General features: G+C 38.2%; 1 protein-coding gene across 3 annotated transcripts in view; it reads left to right on the top strand.

Annotated features, from left to right (window-relative positions):
- Positions 1-17648, top strand: part of PKN2 (protein kinase N2) — a 54929-nt gene extending 37281 nt beyond the window's left edge. For 2 of the 3 annotated variants that reach the window (XM_054638064.2, XM_077182272.1), the window contains 18 exons: positions 660-805; positions 898-1111; positions 3878-4063; positions 4351-4460; positions 6380-6523; positions 6662-6737; positions 7060-7234; positions 7481-7610; positions 8052-8206; positions 8299-8374; positions 8457-8548; positions 9560-9736; positions 10321-10383; positions 10480-10556; positions 11931-12073; positions 13312-13419; positions 15080-15160; positions 15241-17648. In XM_054638064.2, the coding sequence (XP_054494039.1) occupies positions 660-805; positions 898-1111; positions 3878-4063; positions 4351-4460; positions 6380-6523; positions 6662-6737; positions 7060-7234; positions 7481-7610; positions 8052-8206; positions 8299-8374; positions 8457-8548; positions 9560-9736; positions 10321-10383; positions 10480-10556; positions 11931-12073; positions 13312-13419; positions 15080-15160; positions 15241-15444 (2357 nt within the window). In that variant the 3' untranslated portion in view covers positions 15445-17648. The remainder of the gene's footprint in view (positions 1-659; positions 806-897; positions 1112-3877; positions 4064-4350; positions 4461-6379; positions 6524-6661; positions 6738-7059; positions 7235-7480; positions 7611-8051; positions 8207-8298; positions 8375-8456; positions 8549-9559; positions 9737-10320; positions 10384-10479; positions 10557-11930; positions 12074-13311; positions 13420-15079; positions 15161-15240) is intronic. The other variant, XM_054638065.2, reaches the window with a different exon arrangement.
- The last annotated feature ends 474 nt before the right edge of the window (positions 17649-18122 follow it).

Raw genomic sequence — 18122 nt, 5'->3', positions numbered from 1 at the left:
TTCAAATGCCTTTTTGTGTTCCTACTACTCTTAGTGCTTTAAGCAGAAAGGAATATATTCAGGAAGTGTTCTGATTAGGATATCTAAGCACTCTGAGATTTTGGACATTAAAATGGTTAACCCAGGCCATTTGGCAAAGGCAGTGTATGGAATCTCTCACATCTCTCTGTGCTGGCAGAGGCCAGATTCCATGGGATTTCAAGTAAGCCAGGGCGATTATCAGAAACTGATCAGGGATCTCCTTGGCTGCAGAGCAGTATAAAAGATAAATGCTCATAGTGTAGCTCAGAAGTATTGAAGTCCCAAAACTTCCTTGCCAGTTGAATATCTGGGATATTTCAGTTTTGTCCCCTAACTCCCCTGAAGACATTTTCTTTTTTTCACATCTTCTAGCAATTATAGCTCTTCAGGAAGTAGGAGCTCTTTATTGAATTGAGGCCCTGATCAATTATTTCTTCATTCAAATGTAGATGCTTAAAATATCAGTTTTTACTTTTATTACATACTTCAAGTTTCTCTTTGGACTACCAAATATGCATCTCTCCTGGTTTTTTCCTTTTTCTTCTCCCCTCTGTTTATATGGAGGAGGGGTTGATACTAAAGAAATTAAACCTGGTTGTTATCTTCAATGAAGGTTGTTTGTTTATATCTCTTTGCAGCAAAACCTGTGATAAGCCCTCTTGAACTCCGAATGGAAGAATTACGGCATCATTTTAGGATAGAGTACGCTGTAGCAGAAGGTGCAAAAAATGTGATGAAATTACTTGGATCTGGGAAAGTTACCGACAGAAAGGCACTTTCAGAAGTAATTTGTCATTACAATTTCTGATACTTTGTTTTAAAGTTTATTTAAGGGAAAAAAATTGATCTATTTCAAATTCTTTTTGTTTTAAAAAGGCGCAAGCAAGATTTAATGAATCAAGCCAGAAGCTGGACCTCTTGAAGTATTCACTGGAACAGAGATTGAATGAACTTCCTAAAAACCATCCCAAAAGCAGTATTATTATAGAAGAGCTTTCATTAGTCTCCTCACCCACATTAAGTCCTCGTCAGAGTGTAATATCTACTCAAAACCAGTACAGTACACTGTCCAAACCAGCAGCTTTAACAGGTATGATTTAAAGAGCTTTTTTGGTTTTCCTTTTTGATCTTAATTAATGATTTAAAACAAGCTTTTAATGCCAACTATATTTCTTACTGGACATATGTAATTGTTGTTCTTTTCCTAGACAAAGGCATTTAGAATTTCCCAGTGTCTATACACTGCAAAAAATGCAGATAAGTTTCTTTGATTTATTTGTTTACCTTTTTATAATGTTATTAAAAATGTGATGCTCTGGCATTAAATAGCTCCCTATGGAATGATATTGCTAGCATTTACCAAATGCCTTTAATCTTGAGATTATCATGTACTTGTCATCAAGGTGTATAAGTATCATTATACCCATTTTACAGATAGGGAAGCTAAGTTGCAGAAGGGTTCAGTGAGTTGCCCTGATCAAACAACAAGTAGGTGACAGAGCTGGAGATAGGCACCAGCTTTTCTCCCAGTTCCTATTTTACCCACTGGACCTCAATGGATTTCTGGAAGGTGAGATTTATACTACCAAATCATGCATTATATTTGTAATCCAAAGAAGGAGATCCTAACAAACATAGATGAAACCATGGGGGAGACTCTTGTTTGTTGGTGCCAACTGTTTTCCTTGCAAATAAGATTGGAGTGATTTTTTAAAGAGCTGTGAAGAACCACATTTGTAGGAAAATCTCATAGTTTGGGTTCACCTGGAATTGTCCTTCAATGAAAGTAAGGTTTCAACAGAGAACAATACTTTAACAAATGTCTTGAACATTTGCCTCACAGCATTCTTAAAGAAAAACATGCTTCTGACTGCTTGGGGGTATGTTGCTGTTCTAAATTTTTTTAGTCAGTGGTCTAGAATTCCTAGGACAGATAGGTTTGACTTTATGTTTTGTTTCCTAACACATTTGGCATGTAACTATTAAGCCTATTATTAACAGAGTAAGTTTATAAGAAAAAAAAATACCTGGAATTCAAATGTTACTCAGGATATACATGTAGAAATTAAACAGAATTTAATTTTGAAGTACTGTGGGGTTATATTTTGAAACAGAAAGAGGAACTTTTTGGCTGAGCTACAATAATAATAATAATAATAATAATAATAATAATAATAATAAAAATATGGAGCAAGTCTATTTCTCTTGCATTGTGAAGCAAGAGAAACTTGCTGAGAGTCTCTCAGCTGAGAGTCCTTGTAAAGTTGTGTGGCAAGAAGAACTTTTTCCATCCAATGAAAACTGAAATGATCAGTGACTGCAGGCAGGAAGTATCATGCCTTGGGTTTAAAACAACTTGCTTTTTTTTTCTGCTTCCTGTAACACATAATGAAGAGTCAGATACTTTATAGTGGCTATAATTTCTCTTTAAACATGATTTACTGATACATATGAAATTTTTTTAATAGAAATTGACAAAGCTACATGCTTGTGAAGTTCTTAATAGTTTCACTTTCATATTGCCTACGCAAAGAGCTTTTGTATTGAGCTGGATTTAAATGAAGTGTCTCTGTGTTTTGCCTCTAATGCTTTGTGAGAAATAGAGCAATGCTACTGTCATACATCTTTAAGTGCATCAACATGACTTTCTGATTTGCATCCATTCCTTATACAAGAGTATAGCTTTTCTGCTTATTAATATCTTTTTTTTTTCTAAACAGAGTTTGGGAATGGAGTATTCTTTTACCTTTTAACCTGTTTCGGAAGCCAATAGCATCTCTTTGTCTTCATAGCCTAATGCTTAGCTGTCACTTACGGCTGTTAGCTTCCTACAGGTTGGGATTTCTTCTTAGACTGGTTTCTTGCTGTCTGTTCTGTGGGCTATGATGTTGCCAGATCATTTTTAGGTTAAGTCTGACTTAAGTTTCTGTTACAAAAGAGTACTTTTTAAGTGTCATGGTTAAGTACATTTGCTGTCAAAAGAAGACTGCATTTCAGAGCTGCATTTCTAACTGACACTGATTATGAACTGGCTAATTTCACCACTTCTAGTAGTTGATTTTGTCAGTCAGTGCTGTCACAGTTTCTTAGATGTTATCTTGTACAGGATGAAGCCAGCCTACCATTCTTGTAACCATCTGTGGTATTCAGATGTTTTTGTGCTACTGGAGGAAACTCTTCAATTTGAACAGCAGCCTTATACCTCATTTGGTTAAAGATGCAGAAGATTTGGAAGAATAGCTTGTTGAAGAATAGCTTCTTGTCTCAGCTTTTATAAATCCAAATTCAGTCAAATTGGAACAATCGAATGATTTTAAATTACATACTGATACAAATTTGACTTTAGCATGCACCAGGCAGATGTGATTTCTGGTGTGTGATTTCTTACACAAATCTGTAGTCTCAATAGTTTGTTAATTTTATCCAGTATTAACTAGTTATATAAAACTCATTAAAAATTGTTATTGCTCCATCTGGAAGATTCATTGCTTTAATAAGAAACTTGAAATTTGTCAGTCTTAAAAAATGACGTTGTTTACAATTCAAACCCAACTCAGTTAGGTTCCCAAGTGAAGAAAACAAAAAGACTTCTGGAACACAACAAAAACTTATTTTATGTTATCTTGGTGAACTGTTGCTCTTTTCTAGAAGGTTGAGTCCCACATAGTTGACTTTTAATGCTTTTATTTTCAATATATATGTGTGTCCTGGATTTGTCTTTTGATTTCATCTGATCTTTCTGTTATACCCTGTGGGAGTCAGAATGTGAGCTATTGCCATCAATCAGTCATTAGTCATTCACTTGGCTTACTTAAGAGCAGAAAACTTTCATAAATCATTGTCCATCTTCTTCTAGGTACCCTGGAAGTGAGGCTCATGGGCTGCCAAGATATATTGGAAAATGTCCCTGGTCGATCAAAAGCCACATCAATTACATTGCCTGGTTGGAGTCCGAATGAAGCCAGATCATCTTTCATAAGTAGACCCAGTAAAAGTAAAAGTGGGAGTGGTAGAAACCTTCTGAAAACTGATGACTTGTCCAGTTCAGTATACCCTTACTTTTCTTATTTTTATGCATTATCTTTTATTCAAATTTTCATGGGCATGATATGTTCTGTAATTTAAAATATTAAATTGATTCAAAGCTTTAAACTTTAAATATTTCTTTACTTGTTAAGCTGTTAACAAAAGCACAACCACACTATTATGCCCATAAGAACCAATTAAATATGAGATTACATTTCTAAGGGAAACTTACTGGAGATTTTTTTTTTGTTTGTGGAAAATCCTCTTAAAGTTTTAAGCTGAGTTTGTGTACTTTACTTACAGATGAAGTCTGTGCTGTACTGAAGCTGGATAACACCGTGGTTGGTCAAACTAGCTGGAAACCGATTTCCAATCAGTCATGGGATCAGAAATTTACACTGGAACTAGACAGGGTAAAAATGTGGCCTGATTTCCTCAACAGCTGTACTTGATTCTTGTATTAATTTCATGTTGCTTTTTTCCCCTGTTGCTGTATTTTATTCAAATTCCATAAGTGCAGCATTCCCATCTTTACTAGAAAGAACTCCCTGGGCTTAAGCTGTTGTGCTGGGCCAGCATTCTAGAAATCTTAACTTTTCTGACTTACAAACTGATGTAATATTTTTGTCAAGATCTAACCCTTAGTGGCTTTTCAAAGATGGGAGATGGGAGAGATGGTGCTTACTTTTTTATTTGGATCATCAGCTTTTAATTATTTATTAGTAAAGTGTGATATCAGATCAGTTTGGATGTTTTGGTAAAACTACATCATAGAATTTTTAGTGTTTTTATAGAAGTGTTCTCATGTAAAGCTGGTCAGTTCTTCAGGAATAATAAATTCATTACTTGTTCGTTCTTATAACTTGAAATGTTACTTAGAGAGCTCAACTCAAAAGTATTGAGTTGCTACTTTTGAAGTAGAATTTATGTTATATAGATTTAACCAAGTATTTTTTTAGGTAACTGATAGTCCTAGTATTTTAAGGTATGAGGTTTATTTTTTTTCTGAAAATTAAACTATATTTTAGGAGCTTAAATTATCTCCAGTACATGTTTACTCCAATACATGCTTCTCACGTGAGAAAAAATAACAGCCACTTTCCTGTTTTTTTGCTTTTTCCCTGCCAAGCCCCAGTCCAGATTCCCTCCATCTAGGAAGGAAGCAATTTTAGACTTGCAAGTAGAGAAATTCAGGTTACAGTCAGGAGTAGTGCAGAAAAAAAAAAAAAAAAAAACAAGGAGCTGTGGAGCCCTGAAGCCTCAATTATTTTCAGATTAAGACTTGAACTACTCAGCATAGTAGCTGCTCCTGCCAGCCTCATATACGTTATGGGCTCTATTTAAGAACTCAGGTTTTGGTGCCAGAAAAGGACTTTGCTTCTGCTGTTCCTGGCCACGTATCCTGAGACTGGCTCAGAAGGTCAGAGCTTGGTCCCAGTGACACCAAGGTGTGGTTTCAATCCCCAGATAGGTCATTCACTTAAGAGCTGGACTTGATGATCCATGCAGGTCCCTTCCAACTCAGAATATTCTGTGAATCCTTCTGTGCTTGAAATGCACAATCCAAGCCCTGTTATTCTTTAATCTGGTGCTTCTTGACTTCTACTTCTTTTAAAACCTGTCATAGCTATGGTAGACAGTAAAATGATGTATCACGATGGAATTGAAGTAGTAACATGCGCTGGTGCTGTTACATTGCAGGATTCACATGTATTGCAGGATTCTTCACTTTTGGGACAGGTTTTTGTAACACACATATAAGACACTCTAAGAATATGTAAATCACATCAGCAAGATAGAGCAGTAGTTCCTGGTAGTTTAAAGTTTTTGGTCCCTCTTTACAACCCTATTACAAAAGGTGCATGCGTTTCTAGAGATAGTCTACAAGGTTTTGCATCATCATGGATATCCAGGTACGAAAATGTTTGCAGGCATCAAATGAAGTTGGTACTTGTAAAAAATATGGAAACTACCAAAACTGAGGTTTCTAAGCATAAGTTAAGTTTTGTTGTCAGAGCTTGAGCTAAAACATCTTGAACAAGCAGTGTTGTTAGACTGACCCAAAAAGTCTGGTTACTGTGGCTCTCTGCTTCTACTCTCAGGGAAAATTTTACATCTGTGCTTTTATTTGTACAATGGAGATCTGATCTGAACTGAAGTGAAATGCTGTGATCATCAGAGCTTCAGTCTGACTGGTTAGCTCTGCCAGCCTTTTAAAATAACAGCTCTGCATCTTGATCCTTGAGTTCCTTGATCTTACAGTTGTACCGTAGTAACTCTTGCAGAACAATTACTAATAAGTGATTTCCTGTGTCTGTGTTTCCTGTCATAGTCACGTGAATTAGAAATCTCAGTTTATTGGCGTGACTGGAGATCTTTGTGTGCAGTAAAGTTTCTGAGGTTGGAAGATTTCCTGGATAACCAACGGCATGGCATGTGTCTCTATCTCGAACCCCAGGGCACTCTGTTTGCAGAGGTAAGAATGTTTCTTTGAAGCACTTGAACATACTCGAAAGTATTACATGGCAGAATAGTTTAACAAGTTTTCCTTGAACTTTTAAGAATGCATTTTGTTCTGAAACTTGAACTATAACACACATTATTTGAACTGCAGGTTACGTTTTTTAATCCGGTTATTGAAAGAAGACCAAAACTCCAGAGGCAGAAGAAAATTTTTTCAAAACAGCAAGGTGATTCTTTCATATAAACATGTAAAGCTTAAAACTTGTATAGATCTGTGAAATTTTTTATACAGAGGTCTAATGTTTGCCTGCAAATAATACTGTTGATAATGAAGGATTTGGCATTGCATTTAGAAATCTTTGTATTAGAATTCCTTATTATGCATTAGCATTTAATTGTGATGAATTAGAAATTGCAAAGGAAAATTACAAATTTTGTTTGTTTTTCATAAACTATAAATTAATTAATATGAGATTTTTTAATTATTGGTTTTGGTAATGAGTTAGGAAATTACTTGCATTCTGTTTTCTTTTTTCACAATATCTATAGGCAAAACATTTCTCCGAGCTCCTCAGATGAATATTAATATTGCCACTTGGGGAAGGCTGGTGAGAAGAGCTATTCCTACAGTGAATCACTCTGGCACCTTCAGCCCCCAAGCAGCAGTGCCTGCCACAGGCCAAGTGGTGGATGCCCAGCTTGCTGAACTGACCCTGCCAGCCAGGTAGGTCACCTCTGCAGCTCTGCCGCACCCCTGAGCGCAGGAGGGAGCGCTGAGAGGCTTCTGCCCTCATGTACAGAATGTGTGCACAGTCTGGTTATCCTGAAAGGCTGCACGCCTTTCCTTCTTTTAGTTGTGGAGAACTATTCTGTAGCTAGATCCAGACACACAATGTTTGGTTTAGGAGAAATCTACAGGTGTTAAAATAGTCTTTGCTATACACTGAGGAGTTATTTATTTTCTTGCCAGTGACTCTCCTGTAGCCAAATTGGACTTTGAACTTGAGCCTGAGCCTCCACCTGCTCCACCTCGTGCATCTTCCCTTGCGGAAATATGTGAATCTTCCTCCGAGATAAAGGCACCTGATGTGCCTTCTCAGGCAAGTAATTTTTAAGAATCTTGGGTTATACAGTTTAACATGGTTGTAGTATTAGCATCTTCATGATGGATTTCTGCCTTTATAAATCAGCACGTGCTCCCTTAACTTCCACACACAGAATTGTGTCAGTAGAATGCTCCGACTGCTCTTGGTGGCAGACTGTTTCTGTGGTTGGTGTGTTTAACACTCCATGTAATTAGTTCCACCACAGAAAAAAGCCACGGCTCCAAAACTATTAGCGTATTCAGGATAAAATGGTTTTATTAAGAGAGAGCAAAATCACTGGAGCAGTAGGTTTTATCAGTCTGCTAAAATCTTACTTAGCTGTATCATCTGGAAATTTGTCATTTTAGCCTAGGCAATGGGTGTATTAAGAATTTCATGTGCTTTTAGTAAAATTTCTGCATTCATTTGCCTTCACAATCAGTTTTAAATTTTCAGGTTTCTTGTTCTTCACAGGATGAAGTAGCAACTTTTGATTTTGAAAATGGCAGAAATAGTATTGTTCCAAAACTCCAGCCTGAAATAATCTGTGAGTCTGATGTTCCCCATTCAGACATGAAATACACCAACACCAGAGAGTCTGAAGATAGAAGGTAAAAAAGCAGTGGTTTTCCTATTTTGATCTGAATAATATTTCTTAAAGCTAACAAACTAGAAACTTTGTGACCAATTTTTATTTACATAGATCACAACAAAGATTCCAGTTCAGTCTGAAGGATTTCAGATGCTGCGCTGTACTGGGCAGAGGACATTTTGGAAAGGTAAATGTCAAAAGGCTGTTTCAAGTGTCAAGGCTTTATCAAAAAGTAGATATAGCTCTTAAAGTTATCTCCTCTGTTTTAGGTGCTGTTGGCAGAATACAAAAACACAAATGAGATGTTTGCTATTAAAGCCTTAAAGAAAGGAGATATTGTGGCTCGTGATGAAGTGGACAGGTCAGTTTGTACAGTATAAACATGTGGATTCCATAAACCAGTTGTTTGCTCTGCCAGGGAGCTGCTGAATTGAGTGGAAGAGCAAATTCAGCTGTCATCTCCCTGTGTAGCTGGATGCTGTAGATGTGTATGCTTGTTCTGGGGCAAGCAGGGAGCAGAGTAACCCCTGCTTTGTTTTAGTGCCCTTCTTATGCCTGAACCACAGCTCTGACTTAAGCTGATCCTGTTTTTGATTTTCAGGTTCTCTTGCAAGTATTTATTCTAATTACTTCCAATTACTTACATCACATTTGGGATAACAGTGACTGTTTGCTTTACTGGCAGAACCTGTGTTGCTGTTTCTGAACCTCTAACATACTGTCATGCTCCGTCCATCATATTTTCCCTTCGTATACTCTTGGGTGTTTTTCAGCCTTTTTGACCCAAAACTTAGATTCTGCTTTTCTTGGGTTTTTTAATTGCTTGGATGTGAAAGAGCCATTACAAAATTGTTTGGTTTTAGTGCAAGAAGGTGTTTTTACAGTTGCTTAAGAGTGACTGTGTTCATTTGCAGGAAGAAGGATAGCTGTATAAACAAAAACCTACAACTTAAACAATTGGTTTAAAGAGGAATAACCAGGAATTACTATAGATAGATATCTGTAATACTGTCACTGGATTTCCACTTTACATCTTGTAAATAATTAAAATAAAAATAGATTGAAATGAATGTCACATGATTGCAGTGCATAATTAATGCAATCCAAGTATTTGGAAGGAAAATTGTCGGCACAATTTTCATGGACTGCTAGGTTTCCTCTTTTCATTTGGGAAAGCTAAATATAAATTCATGAAATCCTGATAAAAATTCATGAAATCCTGATATTAAAATCTCTCTCTTGAACAAAACAAAAAAAGTTCTTATCCTGAGGAATAGAGCAAAAACCATAAAGTATAAAATACCAATAATTTCAGAATTGAAAAACTGTTGTTCAGCACTAAGCTTTATATTATTCCTGATTTTGTTTGCAGCTTGATGTGTGAAAAGCGAATATTTGAAACTGTGAATAGTGTAAGACATCCCTTCTTGGTGAACCTTTTTGCTTGTTTCCAAACCAAAGATCACGTGTGCTTTGTAATGGAATATGCTGCTGGTGGGGACCTGATGATGCACATTCACACTGATGTCTTCTCCGAGCCCAGAGCAGTGTGAGTATCCCTCCCTTCCTGTGGCATTAAGGGAAGGGCGCTTTGCTCAGTGGATAAGAACTAAGGGCTTTATCACCACATGCCACCACATTATGCCACTCCAGTAAATGCTGCTTGAGGGTTGGAGATTCTAACTGATTTTGTTGTTAGAAGATGGCATGCAGATTTAATGTGCCTGAATCTACACTGAATTCTACACTGAAAATCTATACGCAAGTATTTAGTTTTTATAATACTTTTTTTAGGATCACAATAAAAATGTGAATGAAGAGTTAAAATAGTAGACAAAGCTAAAAAAGGAAAGAATAAGCTCATTTAGAAAACCTTCAATGCTATAGCAGTGAACACTACAGAAAATTTATCCTCCAGCCCAAGCAAACATGCCACAGTTTGAAAGCTGCAAGTTTAAGTGTTCTTGCCATCTGGCTTTAAAACTCTGGCCTTGTAAAACTAATCTGTACCCAAAAAAACAATTGGTAATCTTCAAAGGATGGCTCATTAAAAAAAATCAATAATAATGGACTTGACATTCTGAAAAGCAAGACGAAATTCCATTGAAATTTTAACTTTAACTTTTTCAACAGATTTTATGCTGCGTGTGTGGTTCTTGGACTTCAGTATTTACATGAGCACAAAATAGTGTACAGGTAAGTAGTCATTTCCAGCAGATGAATTTCAGCTGTTCTGAACAGTACTAAAGAAACACATCAATGATGCAATTTTGTTCTCAAATGTTCATTTAGAGATTTGAAGTTGGATAACTTATTGCTGGACACAGAAGGCTTTGTGAAAATTGCTGACTTTGGTCTTTGCAAAGAAGGTAATAGCCCTTAAATTTTCTTTCTAGGGGAATTCCATAGTCTGTCCTAATCTTGACCATTCCTTGAGAGTTTTGGACTGCCAGATGTGCATAGGGTCTATTTACCATGTGTCATTTGAAGGAAAAAAATACTCCTCTGATTGTACAAATATGAAGATAGGAAGTTCCTTAGTAGGGAGGTATCAGGAGCATGTGAGCATTGCCCTGTTCTTTTCATTTATTTATTGTCAGTGTGAGCATCACCTATTCTGACTCTTACTTCATCACATAGCTGCTTGTTAACAAGGCACACTGCACATTTTATGAGTAGGAAAAGCATTAGGTGGCTTCCTCATTCTAAACATCTTGACACCGCATAACAAAATCAAGTGCCATTATAATCCATCCTGAGTTCTTGTTTTTTACAAATAGACTATCTGTTTTTTTAGCTCAAAAACAGTTGCAACTCTGAGTATATGGAAATGTGATTCTGTGTGTGATTCTTAGGAAAATGATATGTAAAGTATACTACAGCTAAAATTGAGAGATTGTCCCAAAAGGGAAGCCTAGAAAGTTACTTTCAAGCATCTCACTACTGGCAAATACCAAATAGAGGTAGTTATTACAGTGTTTTTCTAAAAACCCATTCTGTGGGCAAAGATCCTTTTTCAGTTTTTCTAGTCTGTCTTCCATATATTTTCCTTTAAGGTAGCCTAAGAGGGAATTGGGTAAACTCAGTAGGTCTTCAGACAGGAGTGCCAGGGGAAGTCCTGTGATTGTAGCTACAAATAAGTTCAGTAAATGACAAAACAAAATGAGAAGAAAAGTTCTTTCCTTCACTGACTGCTACAATTAAGGGTTTTCCCAAGTTTTCTGCAGTAGCTCCCCTTGTCATGTCACATCAGGCCTGGTGGTGCTGATGTCCCAAACTGTGCCCCTCTGGCAAATCCACAGGGCTTATTTTGCTCCACATTCTTTCACTACACTCCATGTTTTACTCTACTATACGTAATTTGCACTGCAGAAGCATCCAGAGGGGCACGTTTGGCTAAACTAGTGTGTACTGCATTTTCTTGTGCTAACTAGGTAGAAATGGAGCATAAGATTGTATCTTTCCAAACAAAGATAACTGGGTAACAGAGGTGTAACTGGAACCTTAATCTGGCTCACTGCATATAGTGAGGGATAGAAAAATTTGAATAGAAGCACATGTGAAACAAAGGCATGGGGAGGAAGAAGGAGGGAATGTTTTATCTCATTGGCCTGAGCCTTCAGGTCACAGGCCTTGGATCTACAGTATCGGTTGAAGTTGCTCTGTAGAGAGGTTCTGCTTGGAGGAACGGGTTGTGGAATGGCAGAAAATACTGCTTGCTTTTCATCATCTGTAACTTTCAGGAATGGGATTTGGAGACAGAACAAGCACATTCTGTGGCACACCGGAATTTCTGGCTCCAGAGGTGCTGACAGAAACCTCCTATACAAGAGCTGTAGACTGGTGGGGTCTTGGTGTTCTTATCTATGAGATGCTGGTGGGTGAGGTAAGTTCTAGTAAGGTACAGTGGAGTCATAAAAAGCAACGTTCAAAGGTTACAAACCTCAAGATACCAGCCTGTTAACATTTCATATGCCCTACCTGCCGCAGTATCAGTATTCATTATACAGCATGCATAGGCATACCCAGCTTCACAGTGAGCATCTTAATGTGAGGCATCAAGAAAAAGAAGTGTGAAATACTGAGCAGCCACTCACCTGATATTGGCTGCTATAACACTGGAGAAGTTGGCATGTCATGTCTGGAGCTTGAATTATCAGCAATTGTAGAAGCCAACAAGTTGTAACAGATTTTTGCTTTACTCTATTTTTAATTACATCATTATGTCCTAAATCAAATTCCAGTAATGGTAGTGTCTCTAAGAGTACAGTACATGTGTACATACAGTTTGGGGGAGCTAGGTTTCCAGGACACATCTGTTACCAAATCTAGATGTGCACAGCAATATCAGTCTTCTGCTTTCAAATGCTTTTGGGGAAAAAATAAACTTCTTAACTCTTCTAGCTTAAATGAAAGTGAACTTTAACACAGAAAACTGGATAGCAATGAAAGATTATGCCAAACACACTAAAATATAAAGCCTCAGTTCCATGTAAATGAGCTGGTATAAATAAATCACTGTTGAGAAGTTTATTTGCCATTGCATATACTGCTCTGCCTTCTGGTCCATTTTGTAACAGTATCTCCCAGGTGGCACAGTGATAGTGCGTATGCTAAAAACTCATAATTTTGTTCTTTTTCAAAAAAAGATGGTCATTCAAATTACTTTCACTTCCTTTCAGGTAAAAAGGACAAAAAACTTGTACAGTATCACCTACATCTGTCAGGCCACTTCAAAACAGTTTGAAAACACTTGAGCTGCAACATGCTAAAGATTTTACTAAAACAAATTTGTCTTGCCCACACTGTTTGTGAATGGTCGCTACCCCAAAGAAGAGCTGATAGATAATTTCCATGTACACCCACCCTGAGTTCAAAGAAGATCCCTGTTTTAGGTGTTTCTGCCTCTAAAAGAACATTTTTAAAACACAATCCTTCAGTAGGTATTATAGGAGAATGCCAACTTGCCTTTTCTGTCTTCCTTATGGAAAGCCATGTATCTGTTTCTGGGAAGGAAGACTTCATTTCGGGGTGTCAAATTCCAAATATTCAGCTAAGTTTATGTTGTTTTCAATTGTGATTTTAAGCCTGTTTATAATGGGGTTTTTTTCTCTTTCATTATAGTCTCCCTTCCCTGGAGATGATGAGGAAGAGGTGTTTGACAGCATTGTTAATGATGAAGTAAGATATCCACGATTTCTGTCTACAGAAGCCATCTCAATAATGAGACGGGTAAGAACATTTTACTAATTATTACAGTATCTCCCTTTTGTTCTGTTTCCAACAATTACTTTTGTGAGGAACAAAATAGATTAGGAACCTGCACTTCGTGGTTTTTTTGACAATTAAATTTCAGACTTGCTTCATTTATGTTTTGCCTGTCACCTTAAATGAAAATAGTCTATGTCATTCCACATTATTAGGAGCAAGTTTTTCTTTTTAAAGTGTAAAACACTTAAGGCTCCATTTTCTCTCTGAACTAAGTTTCCTAGTTTTACCTAACTAGAGTAGTTCAGCTCTCCTAGCCAAACACTGCTGCATTGACCTATTTGGTGGATTAGCATTGTCACATGAATATTTTAATTCAAAGACTTGTAAATCTTTTTGGTTTCGTTCCATCTGGGGCAGAGAACACAGTACACATGGCATCTGCAGTCCCATTCAAACACTCTCTCCCTGGGACTAAGCAATTGTTTTAAGTTACCAAATATTCATGCTATTACTTAGATAGTTTTGTCACAGTAGGTACTGTGCTACAGCATAGTGCTGAATTGGGTGCTAAACTGATACATAGCATCAGGCATTTATGTGGAGAGGCTGATTCCAAAGGCTTTGGAACCACCATCAATACTGCCTTTCTATCAATTGTGGTAAGGTGCTAACTTAGGTTCAACTGCATTCCTTTGATAAGCAGACACATCTCACTAAGGAATAGCACTAACAATTTACCTTAACCAAAATCAGCTGTTCCTTGCCAAGAATGGGACTGCAGATGCCATGTGTACTGTGTTCTCTGCCCCAGATGGAACGAAACCAAAAAGATTTACAATTGCTTAGTCCCAGGGAGAGAGTGTTTGCCTAGAGAAAGAAAGTAGAATACAGATTTAAGGCCGTACCTGGGGAAGGTATTTTTGCTATGAAAATGCCAATATCCACAAGCCACAGGATGCTGCTACACTGCACCCACAATACATGTACTAGGAGCTTTGTACTGGCAGTTTACCAGTTGGAGCTCTCTGCATGCTCTTTCCATCACAGAATTTCATTCACAATATACTAGACATTATTTTTTGATGGCTGCATCTGAATATCAACCCAGCCTGCTGCTGGGCCCTGCCTGGAATAGGGGGCTGCTCACAGCAGTACAGTTCACAAGGGGGAGCATCAGACTTCTGGGGGTAACTAGGAAACCCTTTCCTTTGGCTGAATGTATGAAGCAGCTTGAACCCTCTCCTGGTAAATCAAATGCTTTGAGGGAACTGAGCACTGAGACAGCAGGGTAACTAATCTCTTCTCTGAGCTGAGCAAGAACCACTGGGTTATGTAAATCTGCACCCTCACCAGCAAAGAGGAATTTTGCACTCTGTGACTTGCCCCAGATCACCTCCAGTACCAAGACATGGCAGCACAGCTCTGCAGGGAGACAGATGAGTCTGCTCTGGCACTGGTGCTGGCTTAGCTGCTGCTGAAACTGTGCTGGCAGGCTGAAAGAGCACTGCTAAAAGCTTTGTCTGTCCATTCCTTCAAGGGGAAAGGACTACCCACAGGTCAGGCAGTATGGCTTTACTGTCCACCTTATCCTGGTGTTGGCTCTTAGGCAGTAACACTCATCCTTCCTCCTTCCTTTCCCTCCCCCTGAATTTCACCACTGAAACTCTGCATGTTTTGTCAGCTGCTAAGAAGAAACCCAGAGCGACGTCTTGGGGCTGGAGAGAAAGATGCTGAGGATGTGAAAAAGCATCACTTTTTCAGGGTGAGTACAAACTAGTATTATTTTTAAGAACCCAAAGGAGTAGAGATGGGAAACTAAACATCAGTTGATTTATTTTACAGCAAATAGATTGGCATGCTTTACTGGCCAAGAAAGTCAAGCCTCCTTTCGTCCCTACCATTAGAGGAAGAGAAGATGTCAGTAATTTTGATGATGAATTTACCTCTGAAGCACCTATCCTCACTCCACCTCGGGAACCAAGGATACTTTCAGAAGAAGAGCAGGAAATGTTCAGAGATTTTGATTACATTGCTGATTGGTGTTAACTTCCACACACTGTGAAGCCCCAGCTGACTGGCTCACAAGAATGCCTCTCTCTGAAGAATACTGACCCTTCAATTGCTTTCTGTGCCACCTGCAGCTTCTGGGTTTTTTTAAATCACATGAAGATCCTTTTAAGTACTGTTTTAACACTCTTTTGAAGAGTGGCCTCTTTGTATATTGTTTTTTATCTGAGCACTGGAAAGCAGGTCTATGGCGTTCCTAAGCTGAGTTGGTGAACCCAGGCTGTGTTGAACTTCCCGCACACGGGCACACGTGGATCTGTACAGTTCCTCTCACTCTTCCACAGCAGATAATACGCTTTTTAAAGTATCTGCCTTACGTGGGAAAAGCAGACTTTGAGCTAGATAATCTCCACTCAGCCACACTGAAGTAAGTTGGGATACTGGTGACACTCACACAGAACCTGGTTCTAGTCGGAGAAGGCAAATGATTTCTGCTAAACATTGTGCAGTCTTTAAAACTACACATTTTTACGTACACCTTCATCTTGTGTTCTTAAAATAATGCTATTGAGAACAGATATGCCTTGTTTTGTAAATTTTCTATGGTATTTATTAGGAAAAATGTTAAAGACCTTGCCTTTGAGATAACAACTGTGTAAGTGCTTCCATTACAAAGAAAAAACCCAGAAAACTCCGGAGAGTTTACCAAAGTCACTTGCCAAACAGTTTTGCCTTCAAGCTCCTTGAGCATAGCTTAAGGCCCTGGTTGGGATGAGGAATGTAAGGAGGACGCTGCTCAGTGTAACCCCAGAGTGGAGCAGCCGCAAGGCCCAGGCCCAGCCCCTTCCACACTCACCTCGAGCCTTTCCCGCAGCCCGAGGGGGCAGAGAAGTTCCCAGTCCGTATGCAACCCCCTCCATCCTCCTCTGTCTGCTGTACAGTATCATCATATCAGTTAGGAAAAGTAAGCGTTTTCAATGTATACATGCTGTGAACATGTATATTTGGAAGTTGTAATGTATTCTTACCTCCAGGCAAGTTATTTAACTGTACCACTTCACCGATGTTGCGTAGTGGCCAAGTGAACAAAACAATGTATCCATGTAGGCCACTGAGCTCCAGCCCCTGGATTGGCAGTTACTGAGGGTAAAAAGCAATATGTTGTAATAGAATGTATAAATATTTTTGATAAAAACAGTGTATATTTTATAAACCCCTTAACACTAAAAGCTGTACCTCAAAAGTTGAAAAGTAATTTAGACCAGACACTGTGTGTATTTGTAAACTAAGACCTATTTTTGGCATCTGCTGTTCTGTGGGCAAACATTGACTCTTGGAAAATAAATTTTCCTCCTGGTCCTTACCTCTAGCACTATTCAGCACTGTAACCTCACAGGTTCATCCTGGCCAGGAGTTTGCTGTTCATGGGCTAAGGCAGTGAGCATCGCACTCAAATGAATTAAAAACTGGTAATTTTATTAATTCAAAGAAGAAACGCAAACCACTGGAGTATGCAAAGCTAAGGTGGTGGTTTAAAATCAAGATGCTGGACAGACCTGCAGGGTTAGGCAGGGGAGAGGCTTAAGAAAAAAAGAAAAATAAAATAATCATTACTAGGTCTAAATCAGGCCAATCCCCCACAGGAAGGGGGCAGGCCCCTTCCCCACTGCTACAAATCACGTTGGAAAGAGTGAGTCAACTCCTCAGCATTCCTTGTTTCCAGGTCCTATATTGACTAGAAACAAATTATGTTCCTGTATCTAGCTGAAACCAATACTTTTGAGGTACAGTCAGCTTGCCCTTTTTGGTTCCCAAATATATATATATACACAAGCATCTCACAGGGTGCTTAATACTTACAAAAGTATCCTCAAACATACCTTTTTGTAACTACATCTTGTACAGAAATCTTTTTTTAATCTAAGCAAATCACTAAAAAAAAAAAAATTAAAAAAATTAGAGGGCAGGGTATGTTCACCCAGTTAAGCTGAAAAAAAGCACTAATTTTATCTCTGTAGTTTTTAAAATATTTTTAGGCAGATTAAGATTTAAACCCTAGATTGTAAATATATTTTGCTATACTTTATCTGTATGTGGCTGCTCAAGCACTTTGTAAGGAAATTAGGATATTTTAGAATGGTACACTATGCATTAAATGAAATGTGCCTTTAACAAATGTCATTCTAAGTGTTTTGCAGTCATTAATATCACAAATTAAAGGTCTAAATAGAGTAATTTGTAAATTGTGTCGCAAACATGATTTTGCTGTTCCTTGAAGTGGCTGGTCATGTCTTCCCCACAGATAACTTCAGAAAAGATCTTAATGTCAGGAGGGGACACAGTCTCTTGGTGGCAGCTCAGTAGGCTTCCTTTTTTTTTTTTATTTTAAAGAGCATTACAAATTGCCTCTGAGCAGTCTCTGGCTTGGAGCAGTCAGGACAGCTGGAGTCTGTCTGCCTGGCTCAGCATTCTCCCTCCCAAGCTTCCCCTGAGGGCACAGGGGACACAACGCAGCCCTGCTCCTGGCTACTGCTTCATTACAGTCTCCTTCCTACCACCATTCCTTAGCAAGCTGTGTAACCAAACCATAATCTGTACCTACCTACCCCGCACTGAGCTCGTTCTTTGGACAGTCTAGAGGATGAAGCTTTCTTCTGAGTGCATTTAGAACGAAACTCTTTACTTTTAGGAGGCACATGGAATTTTAGGCGGCCATT

The sequence above is a fragment of the Agelaius phoeniceus genome, chromosome 8, assembly GCF_051311805.1.
Source record: "Agelaius phoeniceus isolate bAgePho1 chromosome 8, bAgePho1.hap1, whole genome shotgun sequence".
In the NCBI taxonomy this organism is placed as follows: domain Eukaryota; kingdom Metazoa; phylum Chordata; class Aves; order Passeriformes; family Icteridae; genus Agelaius; species Agelaius phoeniceus.
The sequence above is the reverse complement of the archived record's forward strand: the minus strand, read 5'-3'. Positions and strand labels throughout refer to the sequence as shown.